The sequence below is a fragment of the Salvelinus fontinalis genome, chromosome 18 (assembly GCF_029448725.1).
Source record: "Salvelinus fontinalis isolate EN_2023a chromosome 18, ASM2944872v1, whole genome shotgun sequence".
In the NCBI taxonomy this organism is placed as follows: domain Eukaryota; kingdom Metazoa; phylum Chordata; class Actinopteri; order Salmoniformes; family Salmonidae; genus Salvelinus; species Salvelinus fontinalis.
The window spans coordinates 58,872,644-58,891,688 of NC_074682.1; the positions used below are offsets into that span (position 1 = coordinate 58,872,644).

Here is a 19,045-nt window from a genome sequence, read left to right on the forward strand (position 1 = left end):
CCTGGGCTACACCTCGACAGTCCTCATGAGTCCTGGGCTACACCTCGACAGTCTTCATGAGTCCTGGGCTACACCTCGACAGTCTTCATGAGTCCTGGGCTACACCTCGACAGTCTTCATGAGTCCTGGGCTACACCTCGACAGTCTTCATGAGTCCTGGGCTACACCTCGACAGTCCTCATGAGTCCTGGGCTACACCTCGACAGTCCTCATGAGTCCTGGGCTACACCTCGACAGTCCTCATGAGTCCTGGGCTACACCTCGACAGTCCTCATGAGTCCTGGGCTACACCTCGACAGTCCACATGAGTCCTGGGCTACACCTCGACAGTCCACATGAGTCCTGGGCTACACCTCGACAGTCCTCATGAGTCCTGGGCTACACCTCGACAGTCCTCATGAGTCCTGGGCTACACCTCGACAGTCCTCATGAGTCCTGGGCTACACCTCGACAGTCCTCATGAGTCCTGGGCTACACCTCGACAGTCCTCATGAGTCCTGGGCTACACCTCGACAGTCCTCATGAGTCCTGGGCTACACCTCGACAGTCCTCATGAGTCCTGGGCTACACCTCGACAGTCCTCATGAGTCCTGGGCTACACCTCGACAGTCCTCATGAGTCCTGGGCTACACCTCGACAGTCTTCATGAGTCCTGGGCTACACCTCGACAGTCCTCATGAGTCCTGGGCTACACCTCGACAGTCCTCATGAGTCCTGGGCTACACCTCGACAGTCCTCATGAGTCCTGGGCTACACCTCGACAGTCCTCATGAGTCCTGGGCTACACCTCGACAGTCCACATGAGTCCTGGGCTACACCTCGACAGTCCTCATGAGTCCTGGGCTACACCTCGACAGTCCTCATGAGTCCTGGGCTACACCTCGACAGTCCTCATGAGTCCTGGGCTACACCTCGACAGTCCTCATGAGTCCTGGGCTACACCTCGACAGTCCTCATGAGTCCTGGGCTACACCTCGACAGTCCTCATGAGTCCTGGGCCTCGACAGTCCACATGAGTCCTGGGCTACACCTCGACAGTCTACATGAGTCCTGGGCTACACCTCGACAGTCTTCATGAGTCCTGGGCTACACCTCGACAGTCTTCATGAGTCCTGGGCTACACCTCGACAGTCCTCATGAGTCCTGGGCTACACCTCGACAGTCTACATGAGTCCTGGGTTATACCACGACAGTCTTCATGAGTCCTGGGCTATACCACGACAGTCCTCATGAGTCCTGGGCTACACCACGACAGTCCTCATGAGTCCTGGGCTACACCTCGACAGTCCTCATGAGTCCTGGGCTACACCTCGACAGTCTACATGAGTCCTGGGCTACACCTCGACAGTCTTCATGAGTCCTGGGCTATACCACGACAGTCCTCATGAGTCCTGGGCTACACCACGACAGTCCTCATGAGTCCTGGGCTATACCACGACAGTCTTAATGAGTCCTGGGTTATACCACGACAGTCCTCATGAGTCCTGGGCTACACCTCGACAGTCCTCATGAGTCCTGGGCTACACCTCGACAGTCCTCATGAGCCCTGGGCTACACCTCGACAGTCTTAATGAGTCCTGGGCTACACCTCGACAGTCCTCATGAGTCCTGGGCTACACCTCGACATTTACATTTAAGTCATTTAGCAGACGCTCTTATCCAGAGCGACTTGCAAATTGGTGCATTCACCTTATGATATCCAGTGGAACAACCACTTTACAATAGTGCATCTAAATCTTTTAAGGGGGGGGGTTAGAAGGATTACTTTATCCTATCCTAGGTATTCGACAGTCCTCATGAGTCCTGGGCTACACCACGACAGTCTACATGAGTCCTGGGCTACACCTCGACAGTCTTCATGAGTCCTGGGCTACACCTCGACAGTCTTCATGAGTCCTGGGCTACACCTCGACAGTCCTCATGAGTCCTGGGCTACACCTCGACAGTCTACATGAGTCCTGGGTTATACCACGACAGTCTTCATGAGTCCTGGGCTATACCTCGACAGTCTTCATGAGTCCTGGGCTACACCTCGACAGTCCTCATGAGTCCTGGGCTACACCTCGACAGTCCTCATGAGTCCTGGGCTACACCTCGACAGTCCTCATGAGTCCTGGGCTACACCTCGACAGTCCTCATGAGTCCTGGGCTACACCTCGACAGTCTTCATGAGTCCTGGGCTACACCTCGACAGTCTTCATGAGTCCTGGGCTACACCTCGACAGTCTTCATGAGTCCTGGGCTACACCTCGACAGTCTACATGAGTCCTGGGCTACACCTCGACAGTCTTCATGAGTCCTGGGCTACACCTCGACAGTCTTCATGAGTCCAGGGCTACACCGACAGTCTTCATGAGTCCTGGGCTACACCTCGACAGTCTTCATGAGTCCTGGGCTATACCTTGACAGTCAAACACGCTAGTGGGTATATCGTGTAAAGCAGGGTTTTCCAACCCTGTTCCTGGAGAGCTACCCTCCTATAGGTTAACTCCAACCCTGTTCCTGAAGAGCTACCCTCCTATAGGTTAACTCCAACCCTGTTCCTGAAGAGCTACCCTCCTATAGGTTAACTCCAACCCTGTTCCTGAAGAGCTACCCTCCTATAGGTTAACTCCAACCCTGTTCCTGGAGAGCTGCCCTCCTATAGGTTAACTCCAACCCTGTTCCTGGAGAGCTATCCTCCTATAGGTTAACTCCAACCCTGTTCCATGAGAGCTGCCCTCCTATAGGTTAACTCCAACCCTGTTCCTGGAGATCTACCCTCCTATAGGTTAACTCCAACTACCCTCCTATAGGTTAACTCCAACCCTGTTCCTGAAGAGCTACCCTCCTATAGGTTAACTCCAACCCTGTTCCTGGAGAGCTACCCTCCTATAGGTTAACTCCAACCCTGTTCCTGAAGAGCTACCCTCCTATAGGTTAACTCCAACCCTGTTCCTGGAGAGCTGCCCTCCTATAGGTTAACTCCAACCCTGTTCCTGGAGAGCTGCCCTCCTATAGGTTAACCCCAACCCTGTTCATGGAGAGCTACCCTCCTATAGGTTAACTCCAACCCTGTTCCCGAAGAGCTACCCTCCTATAGGTTAACTCCAACCCTGTTCCTGGAGAGCTGCCCTCCTATAGGTTAACCCCAACCCTGTTCATGGAGAGCTACCCTCCTATAGGTTAACCCCAACCCTGTTCCCGAAGAGCTATCCTCCTATAGGTTAACCCCAACCCTGTTCCTGAAGAGCTACCCTCCTATAGGTTAACTCCAACCCTGTTCCCGAAGAGCTATCCTCCTATAGGTTAACCCCAACCCTGTTCCTGAAGAGCTACCCTCCTATAGGTTAACTCCAACCCTGTTCCTGGAGAGCTGCCCTCCTATAGGTTAACTCCAACCCTGTTCCTGGAGATCTACCCTCCTATAGGTTAACTCCAACTACCCTCCTATAGGTTAACTCCAACCCTGTTCCTGAAGAGCTACCCTCCTATAGGTTAACTCCAACCCTGTTCCTGGAGAGCTACCCTCCTATAGGTTAACTCCAACCCTGTTCCTGGAGAGCTACCCTCCTATAGGTTAACTCCAACCCTGTTCCTGGAGAGCTACCCTCCTATAGGTTAACTCCAACCCTGTTCCTGAAGAGCTACCCTCCTATAGGTTAACTCCAACCCTGTTCCTGGAGAGCTACCCTCCTATAGGTTAACTCCAACCCTGTTCCTGGAGAGCTGCCCTCCTATAGGTTAACTCCAACCCTGTTCCTGGAGAGCTGCCCTCCTATAGGTTAACCCCAACCCTGTTCATGGAGAGCTACCCTCCTATAGGTTAACTCCAACCCTGTTCCTGGAGAGCTACCCTCCTATAGGTTAACTCCAACCCTGTTCCTGAAGAGCTACCCTCCTATAGGTTAACTCCAACCCTGTTCCTGGAGAGCTACCCTCCTATAGGTTAACTCCAACCCTGTTCCTGGAGAGCTACCCTCCTATAGGTTAACGCCAACCCTGTTCCTGAAGAGCTACCCTCCTATAGGTTAACTCCAACCCTGTTCCTGGAGGGCTACCCTCCTATAGGTTTTAGCCTTGACTAACAGGGTTGGCGAGCCATGTTGTTCTAGTGTGTGTGTGTGTGTGTGTGTGTGTGTGTGTGTGTGTGTGTGTGTGTGTGTGTGTGTGTGTGTACCTTGTAGTTCTGGTTAGACTCGAAGTTGGACAGTGGCGTGTTACAGGCGGTAGAGAAGGGCATGACTTTCACCCCGCGGTACACCAGACCTTTATCATACAGCTGCCTGAACACCCACCTGGGGAGGGGGACAGAGAGGAATAACAGTAAAAATAAACACTGTTGAAATGTTGTGAGGAGTAACACTGTAAAACATTGTTTCACTATTAAGCCAATATTTCACCCAAAACGTCACCGAGACATTTATACACTACAGTGTCTTCAAGAAAAGTATTCAGACCCTTTGACTTTTCCCACATTTTGTTACGTTACAGCCTGAATTTAAAATGAATTCAATTTAGATTGTGTCACTGGTCCTACACACAATACCCCATAATATCAAAGTGTAATTATGGGTTTTCAAAATGTTTACAAATCAATAAAAAACTTAAAAGCTGTTTTGAGTCAATAATTATTCAACCCTTTTTGTTGTGACAAGCCTAAATAACTGCAGGAGTAAAAATGTGCTTAACAAGTCACATAATAAGTTGCATGGACTCAAAATAGTGTTTAATATGATTTATGAATGAATTCCTCATCTCTATCCCCCACAAATTATCTGTAAAGGTCCCTCAGTCGAGCAGAGAATTTCAAAAACACATTCATCCATAAAGACCAGGGAGGTTTTCCAATACCTCGCAAAGGGCAGCTAATTCCCTTACTTAAGGGAATTGTTTAAAGGCTTCCCAGCCGAAACAGTTTAGAACAAGTTTGTGCAAAAATGATGCCTACACTGTGTGAGATGTTTTTTTTCTCTCCAGCTGTTCGGGAACAACAAAAAAATTGTGGAGGAAAACTGAAGTTCGGAGCAGAAGAGTCTTGTCCCGTTCATCTGTGATTGGTCAACGGTAGCTATTCTTCAATAAAAAGTCTTTGTTGACATTGTTTTTTATTGAAAAATACTGCACCATTCGTTAAAAATGTAAAATTGCACAACTAAGATCTCTTCGTCAAAAAAAAAACTTCAAAATGAATGACAGATTTTTTGGGGGAGTTATCTTAGTTTAATTCGGACTCTTTTTGAGATTCCCTGGTTCCTCCTCGTCGTTTCATCAAGGACTTCCTGCAGCTCTCGTGTCAAAACAGTAGTTGCCCGTCAGACATAGTATCCAAGTGGACTTTCTCCGTCCCTAAATACTCTTCTTTAAAACATTTTCCTTGATGATCCTGTCGTTCTTCATCATCAGACACGATAATGTATCCAGCCATGGTCTCTAATTGTAACTAGCAGTTAAGGGAGCTTAGGAGGAAGCGTAAGTTTTTATATCAACTTTGCCCTTAATATGTTTATTTTTTTTGTTGCAACTGTCGAATTAGATAAAGGGTAACCTGAAGTGTGACTTCATATCTAAAATGGAAAGTTAAGTGAAATATGACATTCTCTTAAAGAAATCCCTTTAGGCAAACACTTAGGAAAAGCTTTATGCAACCCACTTAGAGATAAGACAAGATTAAAAGGGGAAAAGATAAGGGGGGGGGATTAACTTATGGTGTTTTATGCAATCGGGCCCTGTCACTCATGGCTCTACTGTCCACAGCCACTATGACATCAAAGTATATCGAAAATCACATCAAAACAGTTACCATAACAACAGTATGGTGCTTTTTAAAACTCACCTCGCTTGTGATTGGTCAAATCGAAGAGAAAAAAAAGGTTGAAAACTGAGTGTGAAAACATGGTAGTTGTTTATGTTGTTGTTTATGTTGTTTCAAAGTAACGAAATAAACAGCGCTTTCTAATGTGATTCATTAAAAACATCCATATTAGAGCTTAAGCCCCCCCCCCCCCAAAAAAACTGAATTAAAATGATGATTGTGCCATTATACAATATATTTTTATTTATTTAAACCTTTATTTAACTCAGTTAAGAACAAATAGGAACAAGTGGGTTAACTGCCTTGTTCAGGGGCAGAATGACAGATTTGAACCTTGGGGATTCGAACTTGCAACCTTTCGGTTACTAGTCCAACGCTCTAACCACTAAGGCTACTCTGCCGCCCCAATACATAGCCTACTGCATATTACGCATTGGGAGATTTTTTTTTATTACTAATTTTAAAAAGTCTTTGGTACATAATTGGTCTAGCCTATACTACAACATGAAACACATTCTAGTAATCGTCTTTGAGTGAGGACTGTATTGTTGTGCGAAGTGGATGGACTGGTTACCTTATGGGAGAGAACGTGTAGCCCTAGGCCATGCTGTTGGTTCATTGATTGTGCATGACGGCTTACAGTTAGCCTACAATTATAGTGAAAATCCTACAGGCAAAACCCTACAGGAAACCCTGGTTCAGTCTGCTTTCCAACAGACACAAATTCACCTTTCAGCAGGACAATAACCTAAAACACAAGGCCTAATCTACACTGGAGATGAATTCACCTTTCAACAGGACAATAACCTAAAACACAAGGACAAATCTACACTGGAGTCGCTTACCATGAAGACAGTGAATGTTCCTGAGTGGCCGACTTGCAGTTTTGACTTAAATCTGCTTGAAAATCTATGACCTGAAAATGGTTGTCAAGCAATGATCGACAACCAATTTGACAGAGCTTGAAGAATTGTGAAAAAAATCATGGGCAATCCTGGTGTGGAAAGCTCTTGGAGATTTACCCAGAAAGAATCACAGCTGTAATCGCTGCCAAAGGTGACTCTACAAAGTATTGACTCAGTGGTGTGAATACTTACAGTTGAAGTCAGAAGTTTATGTACACTTAGGATGGAGTCATTAAAACTCGTTTTTCAACAACTCCACAAATTGCTTATTAACAAACTATAGTTTTGGCAAGTCGGTTAGGACATCTACTTTTTGCATGACACAAGTAATTTTTCCAACAATTGTTTACAGACAGATTATTTCACTGTATCACAATTCCAGTGGGTCAGAAGTTTACATACACTAAGTTGACTGTACCTTTAAACAGCTTGGAAAATTCCAGAAAATTATGACATGGCTTTAGAAGCTTCTGATAGGCTAATTTACATAATTTGAGTCAATTGGAGGTGTACCTGTGGATGTATTTCAAGGCCTACCTTCAAACTCAGTGCCTCTTCGCTTGACATCATGGGAAAATCAAAAGACCTCAGAAAAATGTTTGTAGACCTCCACAAGTCTGGTTTATCCTTGGAAGCAATTTCCAAACGCCTGAAGGTATCACGTTCATCTGTACCATCAATAGTACGCAAGTATAAACACCATGGGACCACGCAGCCGTCATACCGCTCAGGAAGGAGACGCATTCTGTATCCTAGAGATTAAAGTACTTTGGTGCGAACAGTGCAAATCAATCCCAGAACAACAGCAAAGGACCTTGTGAAGATGCTGGAGGAAACAGGTACAAAAGTATCTATATCCACAGTAAAACGAGTCCTATATCGACATAACCTGAAAGGCCGCTCAGCAAGGAAGAAGCCACTGCTCCAAAACCGCCTTAAAAAAGCCAGACTACGGTTTGTAACTGCACATGGGGACAAAGATCGTATTTTTTTGAGAAATGTCCTCTGGTATGATGAAGGAAATTATGTGGATATATTGAAGCAACATCTCAAGACATCAGTCTGGAAGTTAAAGCTTGGTTGCAAATCGGTCTTCCAAATGGACAATGACCCCAAGCATACTTCCAAAGTTGTGGCAAAATGACTTAAGGACAACAAAGTCAAGGTATTGGAGTGGCCATCACAAAGCCCTGACCTCAATCCTATAGAAAATTTGTGGGCAGAACTGAAAAAGCGTGTGCAAAGCAAGGATGCCTACAAACCTGACTCAGTTACACCAGCTCTGTCAGGAGGAATGGGCCAAAATTCACCCAACTCATTGTGGGAAGCTTGTGGAAGGCTACCCGAAACGTTTGACCCAAGTTAAACAATTTAAAGCCAATGCTACCAAATACTAATTGAGTGTATGTAAACTTGACCCACTGGGAATGTGATGAAAGAAATAAAGGCTGAAATAAATCATTCTCTCTACTATTATTCTGACATTTCACATTCTTAAAATAAAGTGGTGATCCTAACTGACCTAAAACAGGGAATTTTTACTAGGATTAAATATCAGGAATTGTGAAAAACTGAGTTTAAATGTATTTGGCTAAGGTGTACGTAAACATCCAACTTCACCTGGATGTAAATTAGATATTTCTGTATTTTCATTTTCAATAAATGTGTAAAAGAAATTCTAAGAACATGTTCTGACTTTGTCATTATGGGGTGTTGTGTGTAGACGGGTGAGAAATGTTGATTTAATCCATTTAATCCATGTTGAATTCAGGCTGTAAACAACAACATGTGGTATAAATACTTTCTGAAGGCACTGGACAAACGCAGTGTGCAAGGACATTATCTAAGACAAACCAGGGACAAACGTGGTGCTCTGTAGCTCAGTTTGTAGAGCATGTTTGGGCCAACTTTTTGGCTCGAGGGTCACGTTGTTTTTGATTTTTTTTAATTCAACGGTGTGCCGCACAGATTTCTTAGTGGCCGTTTGTCAAAATATATATATATAATTTCTACAAACTCTGGCTGGAATGAACGGGCTCGTGGGTTGAACTGAACGGGCCAGGTAGTGTTAACTCGAAATGACACAACGACAAAGTTCCAGTTTAACGAAGTTTACTATACTATATGAACACACTACAAGTAGCCATCACACTCGAGGCTAGGTCCAACAACGACCAAGACCTCCTGCGCATGCGCACTCTTGACTGAGTGATAGCCCCGTAATAACAGAAATATAAGGATACTTAAAACATGAACTTAACAGGTAGAACAGGCCCGCGAGCCATAGTTTGACAACAATGTTGTGGAGCGTGGCCCTTGCAACGCCAGGATAGTGGGTTTGATTACGCGCACGACGAAGGCAATGTGGATAAAAAAATCGTCTTGTAAATGGCATATATTACACTCCATTCTCAAACAACAGGATTCAACTCACCAGACCGTCTCCATGAACCAGGGGTACAGAGTCTTGTAGTCGTTCTTAAAGTCAATCCACCGTCCCATCCTGGTTACAGAGTTCTGGCGGACAAAAACACAGAATGTTATGACTCCTGATGAATACAGCCCCTTGGACAGACTAATAACAGTGATTCCTGATGAATACAGCCCCTTGGACAGACTAATAACAGTGATTCCTGATGAATACAGCCCCTTGGACAGACTGTAATAACAGTGACTCATGATGAATACAGCCCCTTGGACAGACTAATAACAGTGACTCCTGATGAATACAGCCCCTTGGACAGACTAATAACAATGACTCATGATGAATACAGCCCCTTGGACAGAATGTCATAACAGTGACTCCTGATGAATACAGCCCCTTGGACAGACTAATAACAGTGACTCCTGATGAATACAGCCCCTTGGACAGACTAATAACAGTGACTCCTGATGAATACAGCCCCTTGGACAGACTGTAATAAGTGACTCCTGATGAATACAGCCCCTTGGACAGACTAATAACAGTGACTCCTGATGAATACAGCCCCTTGGACAGACTGTAATAACAGTGACTCCTGATGAATACAGCCCCTTGGCCAGAATGTCATAACAGTGACTCCTGATGAATACAGCCCCTTGGACAGACTGTCATAACAGTGACTCCTGATGAATACAGCCCCTTGGACAGACTGTCATGACTCCTGATGAATACAGCCCCTTGGACAGACTGTAATAACAGTGACTCCTGATGAATACAGCCCCTTGGACAGACTAATAACAGTGACTCCTGATGAATACAGCCCCTTGGACAGACTGTCATAACAGTGACTCCTGATGAATACAGCCCCTTGGACAGACTAATAACAGTGACTCCTGATGAATACAGCCCCTTGGACAGACTGTAATAACAGTGACTCCTGATGAATACAGCCCCTTGGACAGACTAATAACAGTGACTCCTGATGAATACAGCCCCTTGGACAGACTAATAACAGTGACTCCTGATGAATACAGCCCCTTGGACAGACTGTAATAACAGTGACTCCTGATGAATACAGCCCCTTGGACAGACTAATAACAGTGACTCCTGATGAATACAGCCCCTTGGACAGACTGTAATAACAGTGTGCACTAAACCGGAGCATAATGTTATCAGCAGTAATCAAAACGGTATTGGGACTGAACAACTATTGTGAAATACAGTTACGGAACACTTGAGGAATATCTCAAATGCAAATAATCAGGATTCAAGTGTAATTACATAGTGCACCAGCCCTATATAATTACAGTGTAATTACAGAGTGTACCAGCCCTATATAATTACAGTGTAATTACAGAGTGTACCAGCCCTATATAATTACAGTGTAATTACATAGTGTACCAGCCCTATATAATGACAGTGTAATTACAGAGTGTACCAGCCCTATATAATGACAGTGTAATTACATAGTGCACCAGCCCTATATATTTACAGTGTAATTACATAGTGCACCAGCCCTATATAATTACAGTGTAATTACATAGTGCACCAGCCCTATATAATTACAGTGTAATTACATAGTGTACCAGCCCTATATAATGACAGTGTAATTACAGAGTGTACCAGCCCTATATAATGACAGTGTAATTACATAGTGTACCAGCCCTATATAATGACAGTGTAATTACATAGTGTACCAGCCCTATATAATTACAGTGTAATTACATAGTGCACCAGCCCTATATAATTACAGTGTAATTACATAGTGCACCAGCCCTATATAATTACACTGTAATTACATAGTGCACCAGCCCTATATAATTACAGTGTAATTACATAGTGTACCAGCCCTATATAATGACAGTGTAATTACAGAGTGTACCAGCCCTATATAATGACAGTGTAATTACATAGTGTACCAGCCCTATATAATGACAGTGTAATTACATAGTGTACCAGCCCTATATAATTACAGTGTAATTACATAGTGTACCAGCCCTATATAATTACACTGTAATTACATAGTGTACCAGCCCTATATAATTACAGTGTAATTACAGAGTGTACCAGCCCTATATAATGACAGTGTAATTACATAGTGTACCAGCCCTATATAATGACAGTGTAATTACATAGTGTACCAGCCCTATATAATTACAGTGTAATTACATAGTGCACCAGCCCTATATAATTACACTGTAATTACATAGTGTACCAGCCCTATATAATTACAGTGTAATTACAGAGTGTACCAGCCCTATATAATGACAGTGTAATTACATAGTGCACCAGCCCTATATATTTACAGTGTAATTACATAGTGCACCAGCCCTATATATTTACAGTGTAATTACATAGTGCACCAGCCCTATATAATTACAGTGTAATTACATAGTGTACCAGCCCTATATAATTACAGTGTAATTATATAGTATTTGTATGGTTGTTTGCACACCTCCCATTCGTTAGCGTATCTCATGACGATCATCCTGCATTGCCTGTTGTACTCAGCAATCCCCATCTTGGCCACATCGGCCGGTCCCTTGATGTCCAGGGTCTTATCAATCTCATACTCCTGTAATTGTACAGAAACACAGAGGGAGCATTAGGGGGTTTATCAATCTGTAATGGTATAGAAACACAGAGGGAGCATTATGGGTAAATTGGCTGTTTTACAAACGGTAGGCTCCCACACGGGACTTCATAAAAGTGTATTGCGGGCCGACACTACCTAGACTGCTATTCTATGAGGACTGGAGGGCAGCAATTGTTTTGGTCTTTCCAAGCGCAGCATATCAGCCAGGACCGAGTCTGATCAGCGGTGATTAGACTATAAACTATTATTTACCAGCAAGCAATGAAAATGTGCAATGTATAAAAGAAAGTCCACAAATCAACAACAAAAAAATTACAAAAACGCCATTTCACTCTACACCCCCACTCATCTAGCGGTTAGCTCCTCCAGCATCACTACACCCCCACTCATCTAGCGGTTAGCTCCTCCAGCATCACTACACCCCCACTCATCTAGCAGTTAGCTCCACTCTACACCCCCACTCATCTAGCAGTTAGCTCCTCCAGCATCACTACACCCCCACTCATCTAGCGGTTAGCTCCTCCAGCATCACTACACCCCCACTCATCTAGCAGTTAGCTCCACTCTACACCCCCACTCATCTAGCAGTTAGCTCCTCCAGCATCACTACACCCCCACTCATCTAGCGGTTAGCTCCTCCAACATCACTCTACACCCCCACTCATCTAGCGGTTAGCTCCTCCAGCATCACTACACCCCCACTCATCTAGCGGTTAGCTCCTCCAGCATCACTACACCCCCACTCATCTAGCGGTTAGCTCCTCCAACATCACTCTACACCCCCACTCATCTAGCGGTTAGCTCCTCCAGCATCAGTCTACACCCCCACTCATCTAGCAGTTAGCTCCACTCTACACCCCCACTCATCTAGCAGTTAGCTCCTCTCTACACCCCCACTCATCTAGCGGTTAGCTCCACTCTACACCCCCACTCATCTAGCGGTTAGCTCCACTCTACACCCCCACTCATCTAGCAGTTAGCTCCACTCTACACCCCCACTCATCTAGCAGTTAGCTCCACTCTACACCCCCACTCATCTAGCGGTTAGCTCCACTCTACACCCCCACTCATCTAGCGGTTAGCTCCACTCTACACCCCCACTCATCTAGCGGTTAGCTCCACTCTACACCCCCACTCATCTAGCGGTTAGCTCCACTCTACACCCCCACTCATCTAGCGGTTAGCTCCACTCTACACCCCCACTCATCTAGCGGTTAGCTCCACTCTACACCCCCACTCATCTAGCGGTTAGCTCCACTCTACACCCCCACTCATCTAGCGGTTAGCTCCACTCTACACCCCCACTCATCTAGCGGTTAGCTCCTCCAACATCACTCTACACCCCCACTCATCTAGCGGTTAGCTCCACTCTACACCCCCACTCATCTAGCGGTTAGCTCCTCCAGCATCACTCTACACCCCCACTCATCTAGCGGTTAGCTCCTTCAGCATCACTCTACACCCCCACTCATCTAGCAGTTAGCTCCACTCTACACCCCCACTCATCTAGCAGTTAGCTCCACTCTACTCCCCCACTCATCTAGCAGTTAGCTCCACTCTACACCCCCACTCATCTAGCAGTTAGCTCCACTCTACACCCCCACTCATCTAGCGGTTAGCTCCACTCTACACCCCCACTCATCTAGCAGTTAGCTCCACTCTACACCCCCACTCATCTAGCAGTTAGCTCCACTCTACACCCCCACTCATCTAGCAGTTAGCTCCACCAGCATCACTCTACACCCCCACTCATCTAGCAGTTAGCTCCTCCAGCATCACTCTACACCCCCACTCATCTAGCAGTTAGCTCCACTCTACACCCCCACTCATCTAGCGGTTAGCTCCACTCTACACCCCCACTCATCTAGCGGTTAGCTCCACTCTACACCCCCACTCATCTAGCGGTTAGCTCCACTCTACACCCCCACTCATCTAGCGGTTAGCTCCACTCTACACCCCCACTCATCTAGCGGTTAGCTCCACTCTACACCCCCACTCATCTAGCGGTTAGCTCCACTCTACACCCCCACTCATCTAGCGGTTAGCTCCACTCTACACCCCCACTCATCTAGCGGTTAGCTCCACTCTACACCCCCACTCATCTAGCGGTTAGCTCCTCCAGCATCACTCTACACCGCCACTCATCTAGCGGTTAGCTCCTCCAGCATCACTCTACACCCCCACTCATCTAGCAGTTAGCTCCACTCTACACCCCCACTCATCTAGCGGTTAGCTCCACTCTACACCCCCACTCATCTAGCGGTTAGCTCCACTCTACACCCCCACTCATCTAGCGGTTAGCTCCACTCTACACCCCCACTCATCTAGCGGTTAGCTCCACTCTACACCCCCACTCATCTAGCGGTTAGCTCCACTCTACACCCCCACTCATCTAGCGGTTAGCTCCTCCAGCATCACTCTACACCGCCACTCATCTAGCGGTTAGCTCCTCCAGCATCACTCTACACCCCCACTCATATAGTGGTTAGCTCCTCCAGCATCACTCTACACCCCCACTCATCTAGCAGTTAGCTCCACTCTACACCCCCACTCATCTAGCGGTTAGCTCCTCCAGCATCACTCTACACCCCCACTCATCTAGCGGTTAGCTCCTCCAGCATCACTCTACACCCCCACTCATCTAGCGGTTAGCTCCTCCAGCATCACTCTACACCCCCACTCATCTAGCGGTTAGCTCCTCCAGCATCACTCTACACCCCCACTCATCTAGCGGTTAGCTCCTCCAGCATCACTCTACACCCCCACTCATCTAGCGGTTAGCTCCTCCAACATCACTCTACACCCCCACTCATCTAGCGGTTAGTTCCTCCAGCATCAAAGGACCGTTGGAAAGAGGAAATGTAGAAAGGTAAATAGTAATCATTCGTAAACACTCCCGATTTTTTATATTTTTTACCTTCATTTAACTTGGCAAGTCAGTTAAGAACAAATTCTTATTTACAATGACGGCCTAGGAACAGTGGGTTAACTGCCTTGTTCGTGGACAGAACGACAGATTTGTACCTTGTTAGCTCAGGGATTCGAAATTGCAACCTTTCGGTTACTAGTCCAACGCTCTAACCACTAGGCTACGCTGCCGCCCCAAATATTAGGTCAAGTTTATCTACATGAAAATAAAGTTAACAAAACTTATGAATGCAGGGCTATTTCAACGGTTTTGATGGTTATTTTATTTTCATGACGGTCTTCATCTATAACCGTCGGTTACACGGTTATTCCATTACCGCCACAGCCCTAGCAACAAGTACAGTATCCCAAAGACATTCTTACCACAGGCAGGCCGTGACAGTCCCAGCCGAACCGGCGGTCCACGTGGAACCCGCTCTGGTGGGCGAAGCGAGTCACGATGTCTTTGATGGTCCCTGCCAGGATGTGACCGTAGTGGGGGAGACCTGTGGCGAACGGAGGCCCGTCATAGAACGTGTACCTGGAATTAGAGTTTACACATCATTCATAAAACAGATTCATCTTCTTCTTTTTTGTTGTGTACTTACATATCGGGCTTAGTGATGTGTGGTTTCATGCACTCACTGCCCTACTATTCTGCATGTGTAAAAAGTTCACCTGTAGACAGACTTTATGTTAATAAGCTTAATCTTTGACTAAACAATGGTTAGAGGAATTCTGTCTACAATACTCCTTCGATGTGGAAACTGTATGTTACTGTTTGACAGTCAGGAATGACTCGACTGGTCCAGGTGGCATGGTCCTTGTACTTACTTGGGCCTGTTCTTGGACTGTTTGAGACACTCCTGGAAGCAGTCCTTGTCCTTCCACAGCTGCAGGATCCTCTTTTCCTCAGAAGGGAAGTGGATGGATTCAGGAACCGGCTCCACCATGATCACTGAGTGATAGAAACACATCATAGTTAGTTGACTATTGGAGGGAAAGTGAATGGCAACCAATGATGATGTTACACAACAGCTCAACATTCTATAAATTCAAAACAAACATAACGTTAGCTAACTAGCACGCAGCAATTATCCTTTCAGTAACGTTAGTTGGTTTCATATGCATGTTGGCTAATTCAGTTAACTGGGTTTATAACTGGCTAGTATCGATGTTGAATAAATCTAGTTATAAATTACGAACGAATGCATGCTTGTAACGACGTATCCTTGCTGTGCACATGCAAGTGGGCTGGTTAGCTTAGCCGGCTAGCTCGCTAAGTACTTTCGACTACTCCGTGACACTGTACCCTCACGTTAGCATTCATATGGATGCATATTGCATCAACGGTAGGTAAATATAGTTTAATTGTACAACAGTTCAACATAAGAATATTTAAATTCCCATTCAAGTAAACTCACATGTCTTTCTTTCCCCGGCTACTAACTTAGACGAACTGATGACAGGGAACTGATGCAATCAGAGGGAAAGCGGAAGCGGAAATGATGCATCACACCGACTGTAGCTGTGTTCGAATACACCCACTAGAATAGATTTATTCCTAATTTCCCTTTTTTGTTACAATTTGTTATAGATGTAGATCATCAGTTGACTCCCTTTTCTGATCATCACTTGATTTCCCTGAATTTACAAGCTACTAAAAAATCAAAAGGTGTTCGAGGATATTGGTAATTAAACAATACACTTCTTTAAGATACTGCTCTCATTGAAAACATCAAATCATTAGCTAAAGATATTTTTGCAAGAAAAGACTTGGGTAATGGAAGTAGATGGGAATTTTTCAAATATAAAGTCAGAGTGGTAGCCATTAAACGCGCCAAAGAGCTGATGCAATTAAAGAACCATAAAGAAAAGGAGATGATGAGCAAGCTTGACAGTTTTCTAAAGAAAGATAATCTATCTGAAGAAGAGGAGTCTGTATTCAAGTCTTTACAACTAGAATTAGAACAGCTTTACACAGATCTGGCAAAGGGTGCCTTTGTAAGGTCAAGAGCAAAATGGATGGATTGAAGAGGGGGAAAGAAACACTAGTTACTTTTTTGCACTTGAAAAGAGAAACTACAAAAGAAAATCTATAACTGCACTCAAAATTAACGATGTTTTATGCAAAGATCCCAAATCATACAATGTGATTTTCTGGATTTTTGTTTTAGATTCCGTCTCTCACAGTTGAAGTGTACCTATGATAAAAATGACAGACCTCTACATGCTTTGTAAGTAGAAAAACCTGCAAAATCGGCAGTATATCAAATACTTGTTCTCCTCACTGTATGTGTTTGACATGAAAGATATATGTTACTATTGCAATGATAACAAGACCACTGAAATGATTGTGATTTTTTTTATTCTTGCTGCCAAATACTTCATACACAAACAAAAATTCCAAAATTCTATACCAAAATTACTTTTTTTTTATTGAATGTAACTATTTTATTAAAACATTAACCCTAGTGAACAATAACAATAATAACATTTTCCTAAATCATTACAATAATACTTTTTCAGAGTGATTACAATTGCACTAGAATAGTTTATTTTCTTATATTTTTTGTTTGTTCCAGTATTTTCTCATTAATACCTGCGTTCTGTTTTGTATGATGTAAGAATGTAAATTGTTGATCTGTATTTGAATTTAAAGTTATTAAAGTTAGTATGCCAAAAGTTCCCGGATGTCGTACTAAATTCGCCAAAATATGAAGTATACACGCAGAGGACATTATTTCCGTACTTTAGTGCCCATAATGCAATTCTTCAGGAAATGGGCGTGGCTTCACATCGTTTCCAGATTTGAAGAAAATGGCGGAAAATATCCAGCCGAAGTACAACGAGAGCGGATACAAATTCATTACTTTAACTAATTATGACAAATGTTAAGCAATGTAATAAACTCATAACTTTTCAAATAACTTACCTGACACGTTATGTTGGCTGATAAGGTTAGCTACGCTGTCCTTACAAACCACATAGCATTACAGCAGTATCTACCGGTAACGTTATGTTGTTAGCTAGCTACCCAACGTGAGTTGGCTACTTGTACATCAAACTTGCCAGTATATTAACTATAGGCTATCTTACTAACTACCCAACTAAGCTAAATGGTATAGTCGGGTGCTTTATAAATTCGCTCTGGCTATCTCCTCCGATTTCAGAGCACTCTTGTCTGAGTACCAGAGACAGTAATGAATTTACGAGCGCTCAATCCGGTTGAATATGGCCGGTGTCAGTTATCCTCTGTAAAAAAGCATAATTAAATTGTTGCCAGCAGCAGTTACAGCCACCAACGCTATGAGTAACATGAAAACTGCCTAACCAGCTCTGCTAGGGCAAGTAAAATGGTCAGAGTGGTCTCATTTGTGTCTGGAAGCAGCTAGCAAGCTAGCCAACGTTAGCTTGGGTGCTTGACTGCCATTGTAAGGTCAGAACGCTCAAATCAACCCTACTCCTCGGCCGGAGCATCCAGTCTGTGTCCAAGAGCGAAACCATCTGAATTTACAAACGGACAATCTGACACTCCAGATTGAATTTAAGAACACACCGGAAGTCTTAAAATGTCTGAACTAGTCATTTGTTAAGCTAACTAACTAGCAAGAGTATCAACTTCCGGTAGACAGGCGAAGAGCAAGTACACTCAACTGAAAGGATACGGTTCATTTACAGTATACTAAAATGAACTAATAGTATGTAGTAAACAGTATGTGAGTATGGGTATTCGAACACATCTAGTGTCTCTCCCCACACAAGGCATTTCTGTGGAACAACAAAGATATTGTTGTTAAAAACAAGTGTGTGACAACAGTGGTACTATACAGAGAAAATAGGTTTGGAATAGAGAAGTCCTGTCATCTTTTCCCTGTATATTGTAACACTGTCTTAACATTTAGGCCTAGACATTGTAAACATCCCCTCTAGTCAGTTTAGCCAATAGCCAGGGTCTGGTGGTCAGTCTGTGACACCAGTCCTGTTGATGGTACCCCATTTAGTGTCAACACAATAGACACCAGTCCTGTTGATGGTACCCCGTTTAGTGTCAACACAATAGACACCAGTCCTGTGACAAGACTCATAATCCACAGTTCGTCTGCTACCCCATGACCCCCCTAGCTATCATCTCACACTCCACAATTCATCCCAATCCATGTTATCCTTCTGCAAATAAACTTTGGACATCCCTTTAAAAAGGTGCAATCCGCAGTTCAAAGCGTTCACCCATCCGGCTGGATGGACAGAGCTATGGCTGTATGGAATGACCATTTATGGTATTCAAATTATAACACGAACCATGTTTTGAAACTATAGTGTTTGTTTACAATTACATTGTTTACAATCGATGAAAACATTTTTTGGGGGTTCTGATGGGGGTACGATAGTTGAACCACTCTCAGATATTTAAGTTATAT

General features: G+C 44.4%; 1 protein-coding gene across 1 annotated transcript in view; it reads right to left on the minus strand.

Moving 5' to 3' along the window:
• iars1 (isoleucyl-tRNA synthetase 1) overlaps positions 1-16,136 on the minus strand; it is a 163,954-nt gene extending 147,818 nt beyond the window's left edge. The window contains exons 1-6 of the mRNA XM_055869922.1: positions 16,049-16,136; positions 15,459-15,582; positions 15,009-15,165; positions 11,577-11,696; positions 9,134-9,216; positions 4,160-4,277 (exon numbers count right to left, since the gene is read on the minus strand). Coding sequence (XP_055725897.1) covers positions 4,160-4,277; positions 9,134-9,216; positions 11,577-11,696; positions 15,009-15,165; positions 15,459-15,577 — 597 coding nt within the window. The 5' untranslated portion in view covers positions 15,578-15,582; positions 16,049-16,136. The remainder of the gene's footprint in view (positions 1-4,159; positions 4,278-9,133; positions 9,217-11,576; positions 11,697-15,008; positions 15,166-15,458; positions 15,583-16,048) is intronic.
• Positions 16,137-19,045: the final 2,909 nt, after the last annotated feature.